Source organism: Lissotriton helveticus, chromosome 6, assembly GCF_964261635.1.
Source record: "Lissotriton helveticus chromosome 6, aLisHel1.1, whole genome shotgun sequence".
Lineage (NCBI taxonomy): Eukaryota > Metazoa > Chordata > Amphibia > Caudata > Salamandridae > Lissotriton > Lissotriton helveticus.
Window position 1 is genome coordinate 1,099,518,129 of NC_136067.1, and position 19,724 is coordinate 1,099,537,852.

Sequence of the window (19,724 nt, forward strand, 5' to 3'; positions counted from 1 at the left end):
ACACTTGGCATCACAGAAATGTCTATGTTATCCCCCTTTTATCATACCACTGTGTGTGGTTACTGGGAAGATGGTCTTCCTCGAAAGGAATGGCCCAACTGGAGAACTATAATAACTATGGTAGGCAGGGGAGATTAAATGATTTGCCCAGAATGGCCGGATATTGAGACGACGCCAAGATTGGAACTTAATTCCCCAGCATCAAAGTCAGCAGCTCTGCTCACTACGCCACATCATCTCCTCACTTGTAGGGTTTCATAGTTAGTAGTTGGTTCTGTTATAGGCTGTTCTAATAGGAGCAATGGGCTAGTGCAAGATGCCTCCTGACGAGAGCCCCGGTACTTATTTTTTTTTACAAGTTAACAACTGTCTATGCCTTACTATACTCAACCATCCTCAAGTCACTTTTACTTCCACTTTAGTTCCCCCGCTGGAAGTTAACCCCAGACTGCTCACCCAATTAAAGATATGTCTCACTAGCAGCAATTACCCCCAGGTCCCTCCGTCCTCGACACCTTCATTAACTAAATGAGATATATTCTATCTCGCTGACAGAAAAAAAAAGAAGAAGGAATGCTGGACCTACCCTCCCCCTCCCGCCGGGACTACATATGCGTACAGGTCCCAGCATTCCCTCTGTTCTTTTTTCTGTCATTCTGACAGGATGTGTTGAAGCGCGAGGAGCTATGACGCTCCTGCGCTGGACTTACTTCTGGGGGCTTCGTTCCCTCAGATTTTGGATTGTCTCTCCCTCCCTGCCGGGCTTGGGAGGAGTGGCGGGGGCTGCACTGGACGCTTCTCCAGGCCGCGTGTGGATGTTTGGACCGCGTGGGCCCAGCGTTTGCCCGATGGCCGCCCCTCCTGGTCTGCCGGGCTTAGTGGGGGGCGTGGCCTCCTTCGTGGCTCCGGATTGGCTGGACTCCATGACGGCTTCCGGTTTTGCCGCTGCCTGACTTCCGTCTTGAGGAGGGTCAGGCACTTCTGTCCCGGCGGTTTTTGGACGGTTTAAAAACCGGGGCAGTGGGTGAGCACCGCATAGCGGTTTTGGTGTTCTTCTGGTTCTTGCTGTTTTTGTCGAGTGTGCTATTGGTCTTCTTCCTTCTTCGTGATGGGAAAAAGTTCTAGGAAGAGGCGTCATAGGGAGAGATCCTCTTCTTCCAGTGACTCTCGCTCTCCGTCTCCTGCCCGGTCCAGGCACCGCGGTGGGGGTGGGGATGCGCGCTTGGAGCGCTTAATCAGGGAGACCATTACAGAAATGGGTGATGGTGGGGCCCGCCGCAAAGGGCCGGCTGCGGCTCCGGATTCCTCTGTGTCTTCTGGTGATGAGTCTGCCTAGGCTGGGGACTCTGACCTGAAGGGGAAATACATTGACAAAGACGCACTGCCTGGCATCTTGAAACATGTGAAGGAGAACATGGGATTCACGGATGAGGCTGCTCCTAGTACCTCTGGGGGTTCTGTGCTGTGACAGCTCCAGAGTTCTGCCACTGTTGATGTCCCAGTGCATCCCTTTAACCCCTTTGACGCTCATGACGAGCTGGGCTCGTCATGCAGTAGCCTCCTGCTACGCTGATGACGAGCCCAGCTCGTCATGTAAAGTGGTATCTGTAGAATCCCAGCACAGGAGAAAAATCCCCATAGCATTCAAGGTGTTAATAAAGATGTCCTGAAGAGGGAATGGGCTTATCCGGATCGCATTTTGGTACCGCGATTTATGACTCGCCTTTATCCCCTACAGGAGATGGATACTGAGCTCCCGGATTCGATCCCTATTGACTCCTTTGTGGCTAGTTTGGTGGGTCGCACTTCTTTGGCGGAGGACGCCGTGCTGAAGGATCCGGTGGACAAGAAGGCTGGTGTTGCTCTCAGGAAGGTTTATTCTGGTTCCCACCTGGCCTTGAGGGCCGGTGTTTATTGGACTTATGTTTCGCAGTCCCTGCTGTCTGACATTAAGTCTCTCTATCAATCGATGGATGATGCCACTGACTGTTCCGGTCTTCTTGAGCACATTGAATGTCAGGTGGAGCTTCTGTCGGATGTATCTTTTGATGTGGTGCGTACAGTTGCACTTTCTGGTGGTGCTTGTGTGGCGGCTCGTCGCAGTCTTGTGCTTCAGGACTGGAAGACTGACTCTTGTGCAGAAAGCTTGTGCCTTGCGTTTGCCCTTCCAGGGCTCTATGCTGTTTGGGGGGGGGGAGTTGGAGACCAAATTGCATAAGTTGTTTAAGGAGAAGAAACACTCTTCTTCTTTTAAAGGTTCTGCTACTGCTGCTGCTGCTGCCCCTTCTAAGGCAAAATCTTTCTTTCGTCCTTCCTATCATAGGCAGTTTGGGCCATAGGAGGTTTGCTTCTGGCCGGGGTAGGGATCGTAAGGCTAGGTCCCCTCCTCCCGCTAAACCTCTCTCCTGACTCTTTGGCTGTGGTTCCTGTGTTGTTGGTAGGAGGGCGGCTGCACTTCTTCCTGGATGCCTGGGTTCAGTCCTGTTCCGACGCCTGGGTGTTGGATGTTCTTCGAGTGGAGTACGTGGTGGAGTTTTCTGTTCCCCCTCCAGATTCCGGCCTCCGCCCGACTCCCTGGCCTGCTTGCCGTTCCAGGAGGGCCTACCTTTCTCAAGGGGTGGCAGATCTTCTTCTGAAGGGTGCCGTTCAGGAGGTTCCTCCTTCGGAGGTGGGGTCGGGCTTCTATTCCCTGATCTTTCTGGTGCCCAAGATTACGGGGGGTTTCCGCCTGGTGCTGGATTTGAAGGTTATGAACCGTTGGGTGTTGCGGGTTCCCTTTCGCATGGAGACCTTGCAGAGGGTGATTCCTTTGATGCTTCCAGGTCACTTCATGTGTACCCTGGATCTTCAGGACGCATATTACCCTGTCCCGGTGCATCCTCGGTCCTGTCGCTTCCTGAGGTTTTGTGTTCAGGGACGTCACTATCAGTTTCAGGTTTTGCCCTTCGGTCTTCGTTCTGCCCCGAGGGTCTTCACGAAGGTGGTGGCTCCCTTGGTCGCCTGGCTCCATCTTCAGGGGGTGATGGTGTATCCCTACCGTGACGATTGGTTGATCCATGCTCCCTCTCGGGTCCTGTTGTTGGAGGCCAGGGAGTTGGTGTGTTCTGCTTTGCATCGGCACGGGTTTCTGATCAACTTGCCCAAGTGCCAGCTGACTCCATCTCAGGACCTGGTGTTCATTGGGGCTCGGTTTCGCATTGATCTCAACCGTGTGTTCCTGCCCGATCCACGGATTGTGACTCTGGTGTCCCTTGCTCGGCGTTTCCGGGCGGGGGGTACCTTTCCGGTGCGCCTCTGGTTATGTCTTATGGGTCTGATGGCAGCGACTGTCTTTACGGTGGCCTGGGCTCGTTTTCACCTGCGCCCCATGTGGGGGTTCCTTCTGTCTCACTGGAATCCGTTGTCCCGCGACTTGGAATTTCTTCTGCCAGTATCTCCTATGATCCTCCCTACTCTTCTTTGGTGGTTGGCGTGGGTCCATCTGTCTCTGGGTCTACCTTTACAGCCTTCTCCTTCGCTGGTCTTGACGATGAATGCCAGTGCCTTGGGGTGGGGGGCGAAATTGGGGTCCCGTTCCCTTAAGGGTCGTTAATCCCTCCTGGAGAGCCGACGGTCTTCCAACTGGCGGGAGTTGACTGCTGTGTCCCGTGCTGTGATGGGGTTTCGGGACCTGTTGCTCGGCAGGAACGTTTTGGTGAGGTCGGACAATATGGTGTCGGTGGCCTATCTCAATCATCAAGGGGGGTTCGTTCGGCCTCCTTGAACGCGGTGGTGGTTCACCTGTTCTGTTGGGCAGAGGGTCATCTGCTGTCTCTGACTGCGATTCATCTCAGGGAGGTGGACAACTGTGCGGCGGATGTCCTGAGTCACTGCTTTCTGGGTCCTCTGGAGTTGTCTCTCACCCGGGGTGCGTTTCGGCTTGTGTGCGGGAGGTTTGGGCGTTCCTTTCTGGACCTCTTTGCCTCCCGGCACAATGCGCAGCTTCCCCGCTTCTGCTCCCGGTTTCTGCAGGAGGGTTGTTGGGGGGTGAATGCCCTGTCGGTCCCTTGGCCATCCCGCCTGCTCTATGCCTTTCCTCCTCTGGCGCTGATTCCCCGGTTTCTGTCCCGCCTGTGTCTGGAAGATCAGGAGGTGATTGTGGTTCTGCCCTTTTGGCCTCGGAGGTCGTGGTTTCCGACGGTTTGTCTTCCTGCTGTGCGGGGCCCTTGGTTTCTCCCCCTGTCCCCATCTCCCCTGCGGTCCTCCCCATCCCTGTCTCTTCTCCGGTTGCGGCTTTCGGTGTGGAGGTTGAGAGGCAGGGGTGGCGGCGGCGAGGTTTCCCGGATCATTTAGCGGTGGCTCTTCAGGGTTCCCGTCGGCCTTCTACCCTCAGGTCTTATGATCGGCATTGGGGTAACTTCAGTCATTGGTGTTCAGCGTTGAGCATTTCCCCTTTGCACTGTTCTTTGCAGACTTTGCTTCAATTTTTGTGGAAAGGTTTCGAGAAAGGTTGGTCTGTGTCCACTTTGCGTGCTCAGTGGGCGGCTGTTCGGGCTTTTCGTTCCACGTGGGGTAACCTTTCTGATGGTGAGGACTTGGTCTCTCGTCTGCTCCGCGGCTTTTCCCTTTCTCGTCTGGTTTCGAGGCCTTCTTTTCCCCTGTGGGATTTGCCCTTGGTCCTTCGAGCTTTGATTGGTCCTCCTTTTGAGCCTTTGTCGGAGGTGGATTTGAAGTTTGTTACCTTGAAGGTTGTGTTTCTGGTGGCCATCACCTCTGCTCGTCGCCTTGGCGAGTTGGGGGCCTTGATGGCGTGTGAGCCTTTCTTGTCCTTTTCGGCGGGTGGGGTGGTGCTTCGCCTTGATTCGTCCTTCGTGTCTAAGGTCGCTTCTCAGTTTCACAGGTGCCAGGAGTTGGTCTTACCTGCATTGGGCTCTGTTCTGGATTCCCCGGGTGGTCCCTGTTGGTCCTTGTTGAATGTGTGCAAGGCTTTGCGCGTTTATCTTGAGCGCACGGCGGCCTTTCGTGTGACTGATTCCCTGTTTGTCTCCTTTGGGGCTGCTTCCTGTGGGCGTAGGGCTTCCTCTCTGTCTATTGGTCGCTGGCTGAAACAAGTTATTTTCTTGGCCTACTCTCTTTCTGGGTCCCCGCCTCCGGTGGGTGTTCAGGGTCGTTTTACGAGGGGTGTAGCGGCCTCTTGTGCTGGGGTCCGGGGTGTCCCTCTCTCTGAGATTTGTAGGGCGGCCGCTTCTTCCAATACTTTCATCAGGCATTACCGCCTTCTCAATTTGCTGGGTGATGAGGGCAGTTTTGCTTTGGGGGTGTTGGTTTGTGTTCGCCCATGATTTCTGTTTTTCGCAATAAATCTCTGGGTTTCCTTGCTGTCCTGGTGGCTTGTTGTGTTTTTTTGGGATGAATGCCGTGGTTTGCTTTGGTATGTCTCATTTAGTTAATGAAGGTGTCGAGGATGGAGGTACCTGGGGGTAATGTCCTATTACTTTCGGTAATCTTCATTACTCCGGGTCCCGTAGTCCTCGACACCTTCATGGGTTCCCTCCCTCCCTCCTGGACTGCCGGCCTTCATCCTTCGCTTGGTATTTCAGAGGGAATGCCGGGACCTGTACGCTTATGTATTCCCAGCAGGAGGAAGAGGGTAGGTCCAGCATTCCTTCTTCTTTTTTTTTTCTGTCAGCGAAATAGAATATATCTCATTTAGTTAATGAAGGTGTCGAGGACTGCGGGACCCGGAGTAATGAAGATTACCGAAAGTAATAGGACATTACAGTACAAACAGTCCAAAATTCCCATCATTCCCATCCCCAAACGTGCCTTGCCGAAAGCCAGGCATTCTAACAACCTACAACAACGAAAGTCACAAGGTAAACCTACCTACTATACAGCAATTAACACAAAGACTCGCTGCTTACATTGAAGATAGGTAGGCCGGGTAAATCGATTGGAAACTGCTCCTATGTGCGCCGAGAAAGGCAGAGGCTGCCTTCCCTCTACGCTCTGTGCCTTGGTCCCCCCCATGCCTCACCCATTAATCCCCTCCTGTCGAATGGGCTAGGGAGAGAGCTTTACCCAATCCCCTTTCTCCAAGCATCCTTTCTTTTTTGCAAGTTTGCAGACAAACCTGAAAACGAAAGTTATCCCTCTCTTTATACAGGTTGCCACCTGTACTGATGTTTTAAGAATGGACCCTGTTTCTTTTAAGTAGGTGTTATAAGAATCAAAAACTTTACTGAGGGCGAACTTTTCATCCTCTATTCTGATAACAAATGGATGGAAAAGCTCAGACCATAGCTCTCATAACGGGGGCACCAAAGGTGACAAAGGTCCACAAATTCCATGTTATGTTAAAAAAGCAGTAGTTGCTCTAAGTCTATGAACATTTGCTGTGCAGGACTGAAATCACTGAACATCCATGTATACAGATCCGTGTAGTTCGAGGCAGTGGCGTGGGTGGGTGGTGTCACAGGGGCGGTTGCCCAGGGCGCAACATTCTTAGGAAAATTTTTTGGGGCTCAGTGGCATTCTTAGTGGCGCAAAATTTTAAAAGAAAAGTGGAAAGATACTTGCCTTGCCACTGGCGCTGGCAACCCGCGCCACGCCGCAGGTTCAAGGTATATCCTTTAATATAGTTGCACATAGTCGTAAATGTCCTTCCAAAAAGTTATTCCCACTCCATCCTCACAAAACAGAAGATGAATGGCAGGAGGTCAGCAGCAGCAATCATGTAACTTACAAGCGATAACAAATCCATATGTTTCAGTTTCAAATGCGGGCGCAGAGCTATTGGCTTTGCCAATGCGCATATTTTTTCAGAGGGCCACTGTGCTTGAGCTCACATAGTAGACATTTGGGACTGCTTTTTTACAGCTGCAAAATAATTATTACAAGATGTCTGCCCATGCGGCCGCATGCACGTGGCACGTGTTTGCACGTGTGGTCATCTTGGAATTTTTTTATTCAACGTGTAACAAAAAAATAACCCCCAGGCTATTGCTGGTGCATACACATGTGTACTCGTGTAGTTGCCAACTTGTGATGATGTTTTTAGTTATACTTTATTGTTAATTTACCCCTTTGGGCATACGTGCGCTTTACAAATCTATAAATCAAATCAAATCAAATCAAATTTACAGTTCCAAGATGGTGGACGGACATTTTTGAGTGGTAAATTAAGACAGTGAAGTATGTGTGAGTAGGCAGTGCAAATAGAGAGAAGTGAACAGCCCAGTAGCATTATGCAAATTCAGAAAACAACATTTAAAAAACAGTACAGAGAGGGCCAGGAGAGGAGGGGTGGGGACTAAAGGATGATTGTGTAACCAGCATCCCTTTGCTGCTGGGCCTTTGCAGAAGGAATACTGAAACGGATTGAAAAAGATCAATGAATCGGTGGCTGAAAGGGGAGAGGTGGTGGGACCCTATTACATTAATATCAGACGTTGACAGTAGGGTGTACTAAACCAGATTTTTTTATCCGTTTTTCATGCAGGAACTAGTATCTCTGGATGACCAAGTAAGAGTTCCATTCGAATCTGGTCAGCCTCATCTTTCACCCGAAATTTCAACGATCAACCTGCAACCAGGTAACCGAACCAATCCTTTTCAGATGGACTGCAAGCAAGTTTGTGATGGGTTGCCTGCTGTTTTATTAACTACGCCCTAGATACGTGTGGTTTTATCCACTGCAAATCACCCTCTCCGCATGCACAGAAGGGAAGTAAAAACCTGGGTGAGAGCGTATACTTGACGTGTCACTATTGTAAACACTTTTACTCTGCGGGTGGGTATGTGATTGGATCCTAGGGTTTGTTTGTTGATTTCCATCTGGTGGCTGGTGGTACCTGAAAAGGAACTGGAGGGTGACATTATGCACATGTTCATGGTAAACAGAAACAGCCTTTGCCAGCAGATGAGACCCTTCCTGTGAAGTCTGCCTGCTCCTTGGCTTGCTTTAATCCAGAGAACCAAGTGCTCTTCAGTTGGACCCTGGAGCTCAGCTCCTGGTCTATCCACCTCCCACTGGCTGATACTAAATAAAGAGGTGGCAGTATGAGAAACACTTAACCAGTAATATATTTACCTCTCCTGTTCCCTAAAGCCAGAATGGCACATTGGGAAATTATTGTATTAACATTATTATTTTTTGCTTTGGCTTTTTATGAATATTTATTCTTTAAATTGAGGTGCATAACATCTAAGTACACTAGAAAAATCGCCGTTCACAAACAATTCCGTCTTCTGACCCCTTGTTTCTTTTCTTCTTTTTACTTTGGAACGACGCCTTGTGCGATAAAATTTCAGTGACAGATAAAAACCTTTAAAAAAAAAAATATATATATATATATATATATATGTCAGGTCTACGGACTATACCATTGTCCTGCAAACTATGGTTATGTTTAATGTCATGGGAAAGGGTTTCATACTTCATCAAATTTGTCTCTTTAGACACATACGTTTGTTAATGGCTTTTCATAGTATATCATCTATGTTAAAGCATCTCAGTATTTCGCTGCCGCTAACAAAGATGTATTCCGTGTATGTTCACTACGAGGGATATTAGTTTATGGTAATGTAAGACCAATTAGCATATTGTCAGTATCTCTTCATTTCTTGCCATCAGTGTGCGATCCACTAGACCTCAGGGCTCCCAATAAAACCCTCCTACATTTCGGACAGTCAGTTCTTTGCGAATCACTTGTAAGACATGCTAAACCAATTTTATAATGGCCTAGGTTATAAGAAGTTGCCTCAGTAAGTTTTTCATGCCAATTTATTCCATAGTCTGATGTGCAGTTTTTTTCAAATTCTAATATCTAGTGGTACGCATTTTAAGCATTATACTGATAGATCACTGTAAGAATAGATTAGAAGTGACTTTCATTGAGGTTCTCCAATATTTAATTCCCTTATCCATATTCAGGGATCACCGGTCCAATATTAGAGGGTGGTCAGCGATTTTGAATTATGTTGCAGGCATGAGCAGCATCAGCAAGCCTAGCCAAATTGGGTGTAAAAATGTCAGACGAGGCCAACTTTTTGGGGCAAACCAGTCTGGAACCCTCGTTGTCAATCACCTGAGTTGAAATATTACGGAATTCTGGGGATTTTGTATTCAAGCTCCCCAAAAGAAGTGGCTGATTAAAATCTGGTTAGCGAGTATTACTTGTGGCAGGATCCACTGTGGTTATTTTCAGCCAGGGTTTACCAAGGCTTGTTTTACAGAGTCTAAGATAAATCACATGTCAAGTGAGATAGGAATCGTGTGTGATGATCAGCAGGAACTCTTCAGCCCACCCCCCAATTATGATCTAAAGGCAGGAGTTTCGACCTCCTTTTATCAGATTCATGCAACAGATTCAAACACTCATTTATTGAGATCTCCTGTAACTCCTGTAATTCAAACAGGATCTTATTTTTTGGCCGGGGTTACAAATACTTTGTCTTTAATATTCTCTTATAAGTTTGGCCTAAGTGGATATTCTTCTTCTATAGGTTTCAGACGCTTGCTGATGTTTTGGGCAATCTTCTCAATTCTACCCACAGAAACCCCCGCAACTCTTTAAATTGTTCGGAAGACAGGATAAATTGAAGAGCACAAGTAGAGTGGTTGTCTTTATAATTGAAATACTTCACAGAACTATTCATAGTAATTGTCCACAGCTTCAATTCTCTAGAAGTTTTTCTTGGCTTGTGATATTACTGCCTTTTAACATTTCCCTGGCAGGTAAAGATCTGCAAGGCACACTGAAAATACATCTAATATTGCCATTTAAGAGCCAGCTCAATTTACTTCCCCCAGTTAAAAGAAACGTTGATTTCACTTCCTTCTTTTAACTAGTACAGATTGGAACATGCACCATTGTTGTGTTTTTTAAAATATATCTAGCAGGCTCTACCGGCCATTAAAGGCCTGCTTCAGCGTTAATGGCCAGAATCGAAGGCGAGGGCCATTAATGCACACTACAGAGGGCTCTAAGGCTATTAGAACATTCCGCCCCTAGAGGGCAAACTTTTCTAATTTGTAAAGCAAAGGCCTCACAGAACCCGATGAATTCCCCTGGGGCTCTATGAGGCCTTTGTTCACAGCAACAGCTGTGAAAGGAAAGCATTGGAATGTTGAAGCTCCGGGCTTCCACCTGCCATTAAAAGCCCAGAGCACTCCATCGTTTTCAATGGAGCTCCCAACATTCCAATGTACTAATATGTGGTAATATGTTATTACCATGTTTTTATTTTCTCGTTGGTTTCGAGTTACATTAGCCCTCTTGGGCCACCAAGGAGGCAAAAGGAATGCACACTTTGTGAAAGTCAGCTCTCACTGTTGACACTCACAGGTTTTATCACTTACCCACAGCTCTGTTGTTTACTTCATTTCTAAATGCCAAAGAAAACCAACTATAAGGTTTGCTGCATACGGGGTGCTCCTGCTTTTTCACTCACACTCTGCAAGTGAGTCTTGGTAATCTTTGCTCGTAGCCAATACATTTGCAGAAAAATCACAATAAATGATTTACTGCTGGCTGTGAACGAGACCCCACTCATCAGTGACGCTGCTAATCAGTGACCAATGAAAAAAGTATTTTGGGTACGCAGCTCTCCACGACTCAACAGCCTATAACTTATTCAAAACTCTGTAACCCGACTTCTCCTGGGCCTAAGTCATAGGTATCAATTTGATCCCATCTTCGGACCCTTCCCTGTCGCCTGTTGGATTTCAGAACCTTATGTTGAGCTCTTCAATAATTTCACAACATTCCCCCTTCATTGGACTACGTCTTAAACCGTATGCATCCATTCTTCCCCATGTATTCGCATCTTCTTCCCTATCTGCCACCCCACGCTTTTACAAGATTTTCGTAGGTTGACAATCTTTTGCGTCTATGGTTCCAAAAAACTAGAGTAACCTTCCACCGACTTCAGAGCCAAGCAGTCCTTCTGAAAAGATTAGGACACCCTATAATCGGGTGACAGTGCATTCTTTGAAATAAGTAATGTTCAAAGCTAGCCACCAATGACAAGCTGTCCTCTATATGGGGGGTCAGCAAACCTTTGAACTGATTATTATTCAACAATGGTTGCTCCAACTGTTGCTGTCCTTCGATCATACGATTTGTTGTCTCCCTTCCGCCATGTAGTGTTGAAAGGTCTTCACAAAAGCATCCTGTTTTCAGGTATCATATGCTCCCGCATCCTGGGTGTGTGTCATGCAGCTTGTTACATGACAGTGCTAGTGGTGGGTTTGTGTCAATTTTGATTCTCATCTCTTTTTAAATTAAGCACTGTTGCCCATGCCTGGGGTCAATAATAGTTGTAATTTACCTTTGCCGTAATATTAGGGCCATAAGGAGGGACAAGTAACTAAAAGCTTGTATTACCCTACAAGTAAGGACAGTATGGCTATAAACATCCCTCAAAACTAATAGGGAGTAGTATGGGAGTAAGAGCGGTTTCCTACCCGAAAGACAGGAAAAGACAGCGCCATTCTGGCACGGCACTCCCTCGGCACTCCCTCAGATTCATTTAAAGCAGCCAGAGATTCATCGGTGGCTGTCTGTCTGAACTCCTCTCTTTCATTTTACTGACAGTGATGCTCAGTCTGATAAAATTAATAAAAATAGGCATTTTTGAAGTTTTTCTACTTTTGTGGCTGATTGAGCTTCCTTCTTACCAAAAGCAAGGAGGGAGCTCAGACAGTAAACCACCTATAAACTGCTGGCTGCACTAGAAGAGGCTAAGGAAGCATCACACAAGAATGGAGCTGTTTCTTAACCTGTTATCAGGTAAGACTAGGGCCGGCTTTAGGGCATTGCGCCACATGCAGCCGTACTGGGCGCTGACCTGGAGGGTGAGCACTGACCTCAGGAGGAGGGCGCTGTGTTTAGCAATAACTTACGATTTAAAAGCAGCTCACACAGAGTTCCTTGTGCTGCCAGATTTCAGACTGCAACAACAATGTCAAGAAAGCTCTTGTGATTAATGTTTCTGCTAGAGAGAGAGAGATTGGAGGTTTGTCTAGTGGCAGTTTTTGCTTACCATAAAGTAGTGCAGAGGGTTAATATGCCTGCTGCAAAGAACAGATCTGTATTTAAAGTGGATAGCTGAGTGGATTAGTAAAGCTAGCTTTTACCAGCACTTTAAAACAAATTAAATATATGTGAGAGAGGGGCTATGGAGAGATGGGGACCCTTTGTCCGGGTGGTAGTGAGGGACTCGGAGGAGGAGGGGGGCGCTAAAAAAGATTGTCGGGCAGGGCACCACCAGCGCTAAAGCCAGCCCTGGGTAAGACAGCTTTAGCTCCAGTATTCTAATCAAGTACCATATACTCTGAAGGAGCACTAGGAGCTAGCAGCACAGAATGCTTCCTTAGAGAGTCTGTAGCTATAGCTTCAGCATGACAAGGGAGCGTTCTGATTGGGTGGCATATCCAGGGTGCTAACAGAACATTATAGCCTGCTGCCTCTGAATATAACAGCAGTTCAAGGACCTCTCCCGAGTAATAGGGCAACTCTACAGTCAGAAGGGCTACAAGACTGTTAGGACTGCTCACCCACCGAGGGCAGGCTGTTCTAAAATAAACAGGGAGAAACAGAAAGACAAGCATTTGGATGTTAGAACAGAAAGTGCAGACTAACATTTATTAGCCAAAAACAACTTCATTGACTTTATTATCTCAACATTCCAGTATCCTAATGAAGCATTATTGCCTGCACTGGTGAGTAATACCAGCTGTTGATTACCCCCCCCCCCCCCCTGCAATTACAACCGTGAGCCACTGGCGGGAGCATACAATGAGGGGAAGAGTAATTAACAGCTCTTAATTCCCTGCAGATGAGGTCAATAAGGCTTTTAGTAGCCCCTTGCAGTGTCTAGAGGGGTGGATGTAATGTGCGGTGGGCTAACAGCTCCTTTGAATGCTTCAAACCCAGTCTTTGTTCAGAAGCTGCAGCACTGTCTCTTTGTGCCAGATCCTTTCCTTCCTTGTCAAAGTAGAAACCTAAGTTCAAATGGCGCTGTAAAGTAGAAAAAAAAGATAAGTGTCAGTTTGTTTCTTTTTTCTACTTTTGTGAGGTTGTTAGGGTTTACAATATTTGTGCCAAGGAAGCGGAGGAGCCAGCAGACAGAGAAAGCAGAGTATCTTCTGATACAAGAGCTACTCCTGCAGTCTTTAAGGGACCTCTGGCACCTTTTACTTGAGGTGAATTGTGGGTGGGCCGCCCAGCACTAGGTCAAGGCCTGCCCAAGGAGCAGGGATCTTGCAGACACAAAATGCTTCCTTTGTAGGCCTTCAACAACACCTGCAACCCACAAGGGGAGCATTGCTATTGGTTGGCAATCTTCAAAAGTTCTAGTCTTAATTCTAATTTTAGCTAGATCATTGAAACGTTTGAGCTCCATTGAAGGCAATAGAGTGGCCGAGGGCCGATGATGGCAGAGATAAACCTGCTGCTCCAATAGTCTACCATTTGTTATGGTTCTCCCTGTTTAGGTTAGAACATTCTATCCTCTGTGTGTGCTCTTGCATATCATTATAGTTTTTCTACCTAGTTCATACAAGTCAAAAAAGTCCCTCGGTTATTACTCAGGTACAGCAGTTTTTCACCTGCTTCTTTGTACATTGGTAGGTCATGCGAGCACATAAGCTAGGTGCGTACTGCCCAATGTAGTGAACACAGTGCTCAATTTGAGCTGGTGGTTTCCGGTGCTCGGCAATGGCACTTAATTGTCAACACTTTATTGGTATGGGCCACATTTATGAGGCTGTGCGTCACTTTTACGCCGCTGGTGCGTCACTTTTTGTGACGCACCAACAGCGTAAAAAATGTGCCTTGTTGCACCAAATTTACAAAGTGACGCATCTAGGTAGATGCGTCACTTTGTAACCCCCTGCGCTACATTACACCTGCGCCAGGTATAATGTATGCAGGGGAGCGTTCCACCGCAAGAAAAGGTCATAGAAGTGACGCAGTGAAATCGATAAGATTTCACTGCGCCACTTCTAGGACGCAAATGCGTCAATTTCATACGCCTGCATCACAGCAGGCGTAAGAATGATGCAGGGTGAAAGGACACATTGCTGGAGATGTGTCACTTTTGTGACATACTCCAGCAGTGCGTCACTTTTGCGCCATACAGATACATCAGAAATACTGACGTATCTGTAACTCCTTGCGCAATGATGCGTCATACTGTAAATATGACGCATCATTGGTGTCGCAAGGAGGGCGCAATGAAAAGTGACGCATCGCTGTTTTGACGCAGCGATGCGTCACCTTTCATAAATGAGGCCCTGGATCTTTTGACAGCTGCCACGTGGTGATGCTGTTTGTTTAATGTAAAGCTGAGCACAACAGCAGTTGTTTAGTAACCAAATAGACATTAACCCCATGTGTGCTTCTGACGGCCCCCGGCCATCCGACATCACGGTGGGTGGGTGCTGACAACGGCCGGGGGCTGTCCGAACCCCGCCCACTCAATAAAACCCCCGCACAACGTGAAAATTCGCGCAGCTCGGAAAGGGTTAAAACAACTAATACCTGCCACCTAAGCCATTCTTCTAGCTTTAGAGGGCCTCGAACAGTCTGCATTGTCACACTTGAAGCAGTGTGTGAGCTTGTAGTTGTGTATGTACTGTCACTGGCAGCGCTGGCAGTGGCAATGGGTTGTGCAAGCTGGGGTGGCCTCCTGACGAGGGCCCCAGCACTGATTTTTTTTTTTTACAAATTAAGCACTGAGTGAATGTAGATAACTATTGATGTCTTGCAAGACACCTTTGCCACAATGAGAAATTTTACTTGCACTCAAGCATAATGTCTTATAACACAGTGTAAGGATTGCCTGAATGTACCATAGACCGACGCCCCTTAATTATTTGCCTCTGCTTCCTCTGAACAGTTGTGATAGAAAAAACCTCGCCCCCTGTGCCTGTTGAGGTGGCCCCAGAAGTCTCCAAATCAAGTGCAAGCCAAGTGATTGCACCAACTCAAATCACAGGTATGGCTCCTTAACTTTGTCTTGCAGATGACATAGCAGGGTGATTTACACTGTAGTGGTCAGCCCTAAAAGGGCCCCCTGGAGAGAATATAATTCCTACGAAGATTATGGTCCTGCGTTCCAGTAACTTCGGGATATTGTACCCTCTGCAGAGGAATATAACAGAGAAGGTGTGCTTTTGCATATTTGACCTGCATATTCTAGTATATTGGCTGCTAATTTTCACTAAAGTAGGTATGTGTGAGTTTGTTAGGTTTCCGTGCTGAGGACCTGATTATAATTCCATTTTGGGTGCAAACCCCTATTTTTATCTGAAACGAGATTCCAAGTCTTGGTATGTGCACTACTGCACATAAGCTATTTGCCTTTGTACAATTTCTTATCCCGCAATGTGTGACCATGGTTACAGTAGAGAAAAACCTGGGGAGAACCATGTTGGCAAATAACTTGATATTCCATTTAGCGCAACTGGGAACGTGTTCTAGGTTGAGAAATTCAGATTTGCACATCTTGGAACAGCTTCTAATTTGCACAAATTAGTTTCTCACATAATTTGCCAACAAGCGCCTGGCCATGTTTTACTTGCCGTAACCAGATATCACTGGGGCCAGATGTACGACCATTGGAAATTGTGACTTGCTAAATAGGGTTAGTAATTGGCCCATTTGTATTTTGATTGTGCAAAGCAAACAGGTTGCAAACCTGTTTGCGCATTCAAAATGGGGTCATACATTATGAACCTGGGTGTCTAATTTGCACGTGGGCAAATAACAATTGTGCAGTTAATGCATATACAAAATCTGCCCTACTTGGAGTCACTTTTCAGGTGCACGTGGACGTCTACACCTAAAATGAATTATCCTTGGTCTTTATGACTTTGTGACTCACCAAATATGGTCAAGCCTCTGGAGACCGGAGATATTAGTCTTCGTTCGAGGCCTGATTTTGCTCACGTTTTTAGCAACCAAATTGATTAAATGTAACCGCTAGACTCTTGAAATTAAGGGGCATATTACCAACAACTAGCGATAATTTTTGTCTCTAACTTGTTTAGAGACAAAATTTATCGACGCACATCGGCGATTTTTATCGCAGATAAACCTTGCTATTAGCAAGGTTTATCGCAAATGCGATAAAAAACGGCCGCAATGCATGAATATCGCTGAAAAGTCAGCGATATTCATGCATTATCGAGCAAATGCTCTTAGCCATGTTATCCACCTCCCATTGGATAACATGGTGAAGAACTGCTCAGGGCAGGTGTTAGCTTTTGGAGCTATTCGCGCTTAGCGCGAATATCTCCAAAAGTTGGTAATAGGAGATAGCGATGTTAGCGACTGTTTCCAGTCGCTAACATCTTGGCACGCCCACTTTGCATGTCATTAGTGATAAATATCACTGACATGCAAAGCGGGGCCCAAGATGGTCGCTATCTCCTATTAGCTGTCACTAACTGGTGTTAGCGACCGACAGCTTGGTAATAGGGACATCATTTTATCTCCGCTTTCTTGGCTTTTAAAGCCAAAAAAGCAGAGATAAACCCCCTTGATAATATGCCCCTGAATTTGTTGAAAAGAAAGTCTGAAAACCAGCTCAACTGTTGCTCAAGAAGCTTTATTAACCCCTTAGCCGCGGGGGTAATTCCCCCGCGGTGCGGGGGGAGGGGCCGCGCTCAGCGCCGCGGTGCTCGTGACAAGCCCAGCTCGTCATGAGGCACAGTGAATCTGTGCTCATGACGAGCTGAGCTTGTCATGACTCCGCCCACTCCTGTGGAACGTCCGCATAGGCGTGGAATTCGCCGCGCGGGGGAGTGGCGCGGCCGTTATGACGATCCCAGCTCATCATGAGCACAGCTCCACTGTGCCTCCTGGGCTCGTCATTAGCAGGCAAGGTGTTTAAACAGCACCTGTACACTGAGGGTGTAACTCACAAGCTAGTTGCAGGCTTATTACACCATTACTGGTGTATGTGCCTCTGGGTTTTGACTTTGCAAAAGATGAGCTCACGTTGGTCACTTATTTGTTTCTACCTGGTGCCAAAAGGAATGCCATACTTTGAATCTGCCTCAGCAGTTCACTTTGACTGACTCTGTTATCATGCTTTGCCGCCCCCTGCTGGTGCTGACTTGTACAAGACTGCTATCGGCCATTAACACATGAAATAGGTGGGCTTCAAGTCTTTGGGACCCACTTCTAAGATTTTACTGCAACTTACTCTTGACCTACTCCTGATTTCGCCTACAATCCTATGAGGATGTCAGTAGAAACCCACCCTTACTACTGTGGGCTAGGAGTAAACAAAGAGTACTGCAATAGTAATTCAGCTGTACCCCGAAAATCTCTTTGAATCAGGTGCTAGATTGGGTGACTGTGAAATTATTTTGTTTCCTTGCAAAACATTTGAGACTGTACACTAAAGAATTCCTTCTCTTGTCGTGTTAAAATCCCTGCCTCTCTTGCCAGCATTACAAATACGTTTTGATGTTGCCACTTTTTGCCTTCGTGTAGCTGATGGCAAAAACCATGGGGAACTGAGGTACAGGAATGGCGGGGGTGGAGGGGCAAATAGGGAAAACATAGGAAGAAGGTTTGTTACCTCTCCCTGCAGCTATGGGTCAAGAATGGGCCTTGCTACATTTTCAAGCATCCACGTCACTCTTCATACCTTCTAGATCCATACTATCCAGATCCCCTACTTGGCTGCTCTACCCTGTAGTGCAGTGGTCTTCAAACTTTTTAATGCTCCGTCCTCCTAGTGAACAAAATAAAATGTATCTGCTCCCCCTTCCCAGAATGTTTCACAATTATTCCATTAAATTGTCAATGTTTGAATATGTCTCATCTTATTTAAACAGGAGACCGATTTAAATATTGCAGTTAAATGTTCTTACTGTTTAAAAAAATGAAACCAAATACATGATTGCCAAACATACTATTCTATTTGGGCAGATCTTACTAACAGGTGAAAATATCCACAGTGTGATTACTAGAATAAGGGTGGGTGTTTTGAAGAATATTTTGAGTCCCTTCCCTTTTGACATCTTCTCCTAGCCAGATAAAAAAGACAAAGGGGCAGATTTATAATAACTGGCGCATCCCCAGGGATGCGCCAGTTTTTTTGCGCCGCTGCTCCGCCACCCATGGTGCGCAGCATTTACAATGCGGCGCACCATGGGGCAAAAACTGCACAGATGCGTGACGCATCTGTGCCGTAAAGGTGGCGCATTGCTGGAATTGCGTCGCAAGCACGACGCAGCTCCAGCAAGGCTCGGGGGTGCCCCATCGATACAATGCTGCGTCAAGACCTACGCCTGCTTCAAGCAGGCGCAGTGTTTTGACGCAGCATTGGCCTGAAAGTGACTGAGCCACTTTTGCGAGGCGCACCTGCCCCGGAACGCCCACCCTGCGCCGGAACGCCCACAAGTGGCGCAGGGCTTTACAACGTGACGCATCTGCCTAGATGCGTCACGTTGTAAATGGGTCGTAGGGATGCGCCACGTTTACGCCGCAGTTGCGTGACGCAAACGTGGCGCATTCCCATCATAAATCTGCCCCAAAATATGTTAGTGATGGCCCATTACATAGAGGCTTACTGCTGCTAATTTATTCCCCTGCTTGAAACAAAGCACTGCTGAGAGGATAATTCTTCTTTTGGCCACAGCCAGGCGCCCCCGCTTGGGATCACTTGAGCCCCCCCCCCCCCAGGGGGTCCCGCCTCCCAGTTTGAAGACGTCTGCTGTAGTGTCTTGTAAATATGTATAGTGGGACCCTTCTGGTCCCTGATAGTCTCCATAGAAGAATTACCTAATTGTTCGGGTGTGCCTGTGCACATTGCGCATGAACTTTATTAACCTCACCCAGTTCATTAATGGTTACAGTCAGAAGAATAAAGACATTCACTACATAGCTCCATGTGTGGCCTGGTCACTTGCATGCTACCAGGCTGGGGAGGAAGCTACATACACCAACCAGGCAATAATAAAAATGGGGTGATGGGCAAGGGGTGAACAGAAACAGATGGCCCTACGAAAAAAATACTAATCCTCATAGAAAAAATAACATTGACGCACTGCAATTAGAAAAACACGTGGTAATGAAAAAGTTGAATAAAACACAACAAAAAAAAGAAATATCGCAACAGCAAGACAAAGGGTAGTGTAAAAATAAGATTACACAATCAGTAAGGTCAGGGCTAAAAAAAATGGACTTGAGGTAATAAAAAAGAAATAACCATGCATCAAATGTCAATGATTAATTAATAATGAGAAAGAACACCGGCTAATAAAATAAAACAGAAAAGGGGAATTTAAAAAGAACAAGAGGCATAAAAAGGACGCAGGTTATACAAATGCATGAGACCCTGCAAACAGAATGCGGCTGTAGAAAATGACACAAATGCTAACATTTGATCATGAGGCACACAACGTGGCACAGTAAAGAGCATAGAGACCAAGGAAATTACACTGGGCGGTAAAGAAGCATAAGCTGCAGTGAAAATAACAATACCATATAGAAATAGATGTTTGCAATAAAAACCACGAGGTTATAAAAAAGGCATAGACTAATACGGAAGACACTGGGCCATGTTTTAAGGGGTAATAAAAGGTGCCAGTCGCAGCAAATAAAGCGTAAAGAATAGGACTCGGGCAATACACGGGCAATAAATAAGGATACAGGACAATAAACAAAACACACAATGTCAAGAAGCAATTCATTAGGACACAAAGTGATGAAAAAGAT

The 19,724-nt window shown here is 46.8% G+C and overlaps 1 protein-coding gene across 1 annotated transcript in view; it reads left to right on the plus strand.

Moving 5' to 3' along the window:
* The window catches only part of LTBP1 (latent transforming growth factor beta binding protein 1), a 1,223,697-nt gene that overhangs the window by 857,690 nt on the left and 346,283 nt on the right, over positions 1-19,724 (plus strand). Inside the window, exons 14-15 of the mRNA XM_078648754.1 lie at positions 7,481-7,574; positions 14,887-14,985. Coding sequence (XP_078504880.1) covers positions 7,481-7,574; positions 14,887-14,985 — 193 coding nt within the window. The remainder of the gene's footprint in view (positions 1-7,480; positions 7,575-14,886; positions 14,986-19,724) is intronic.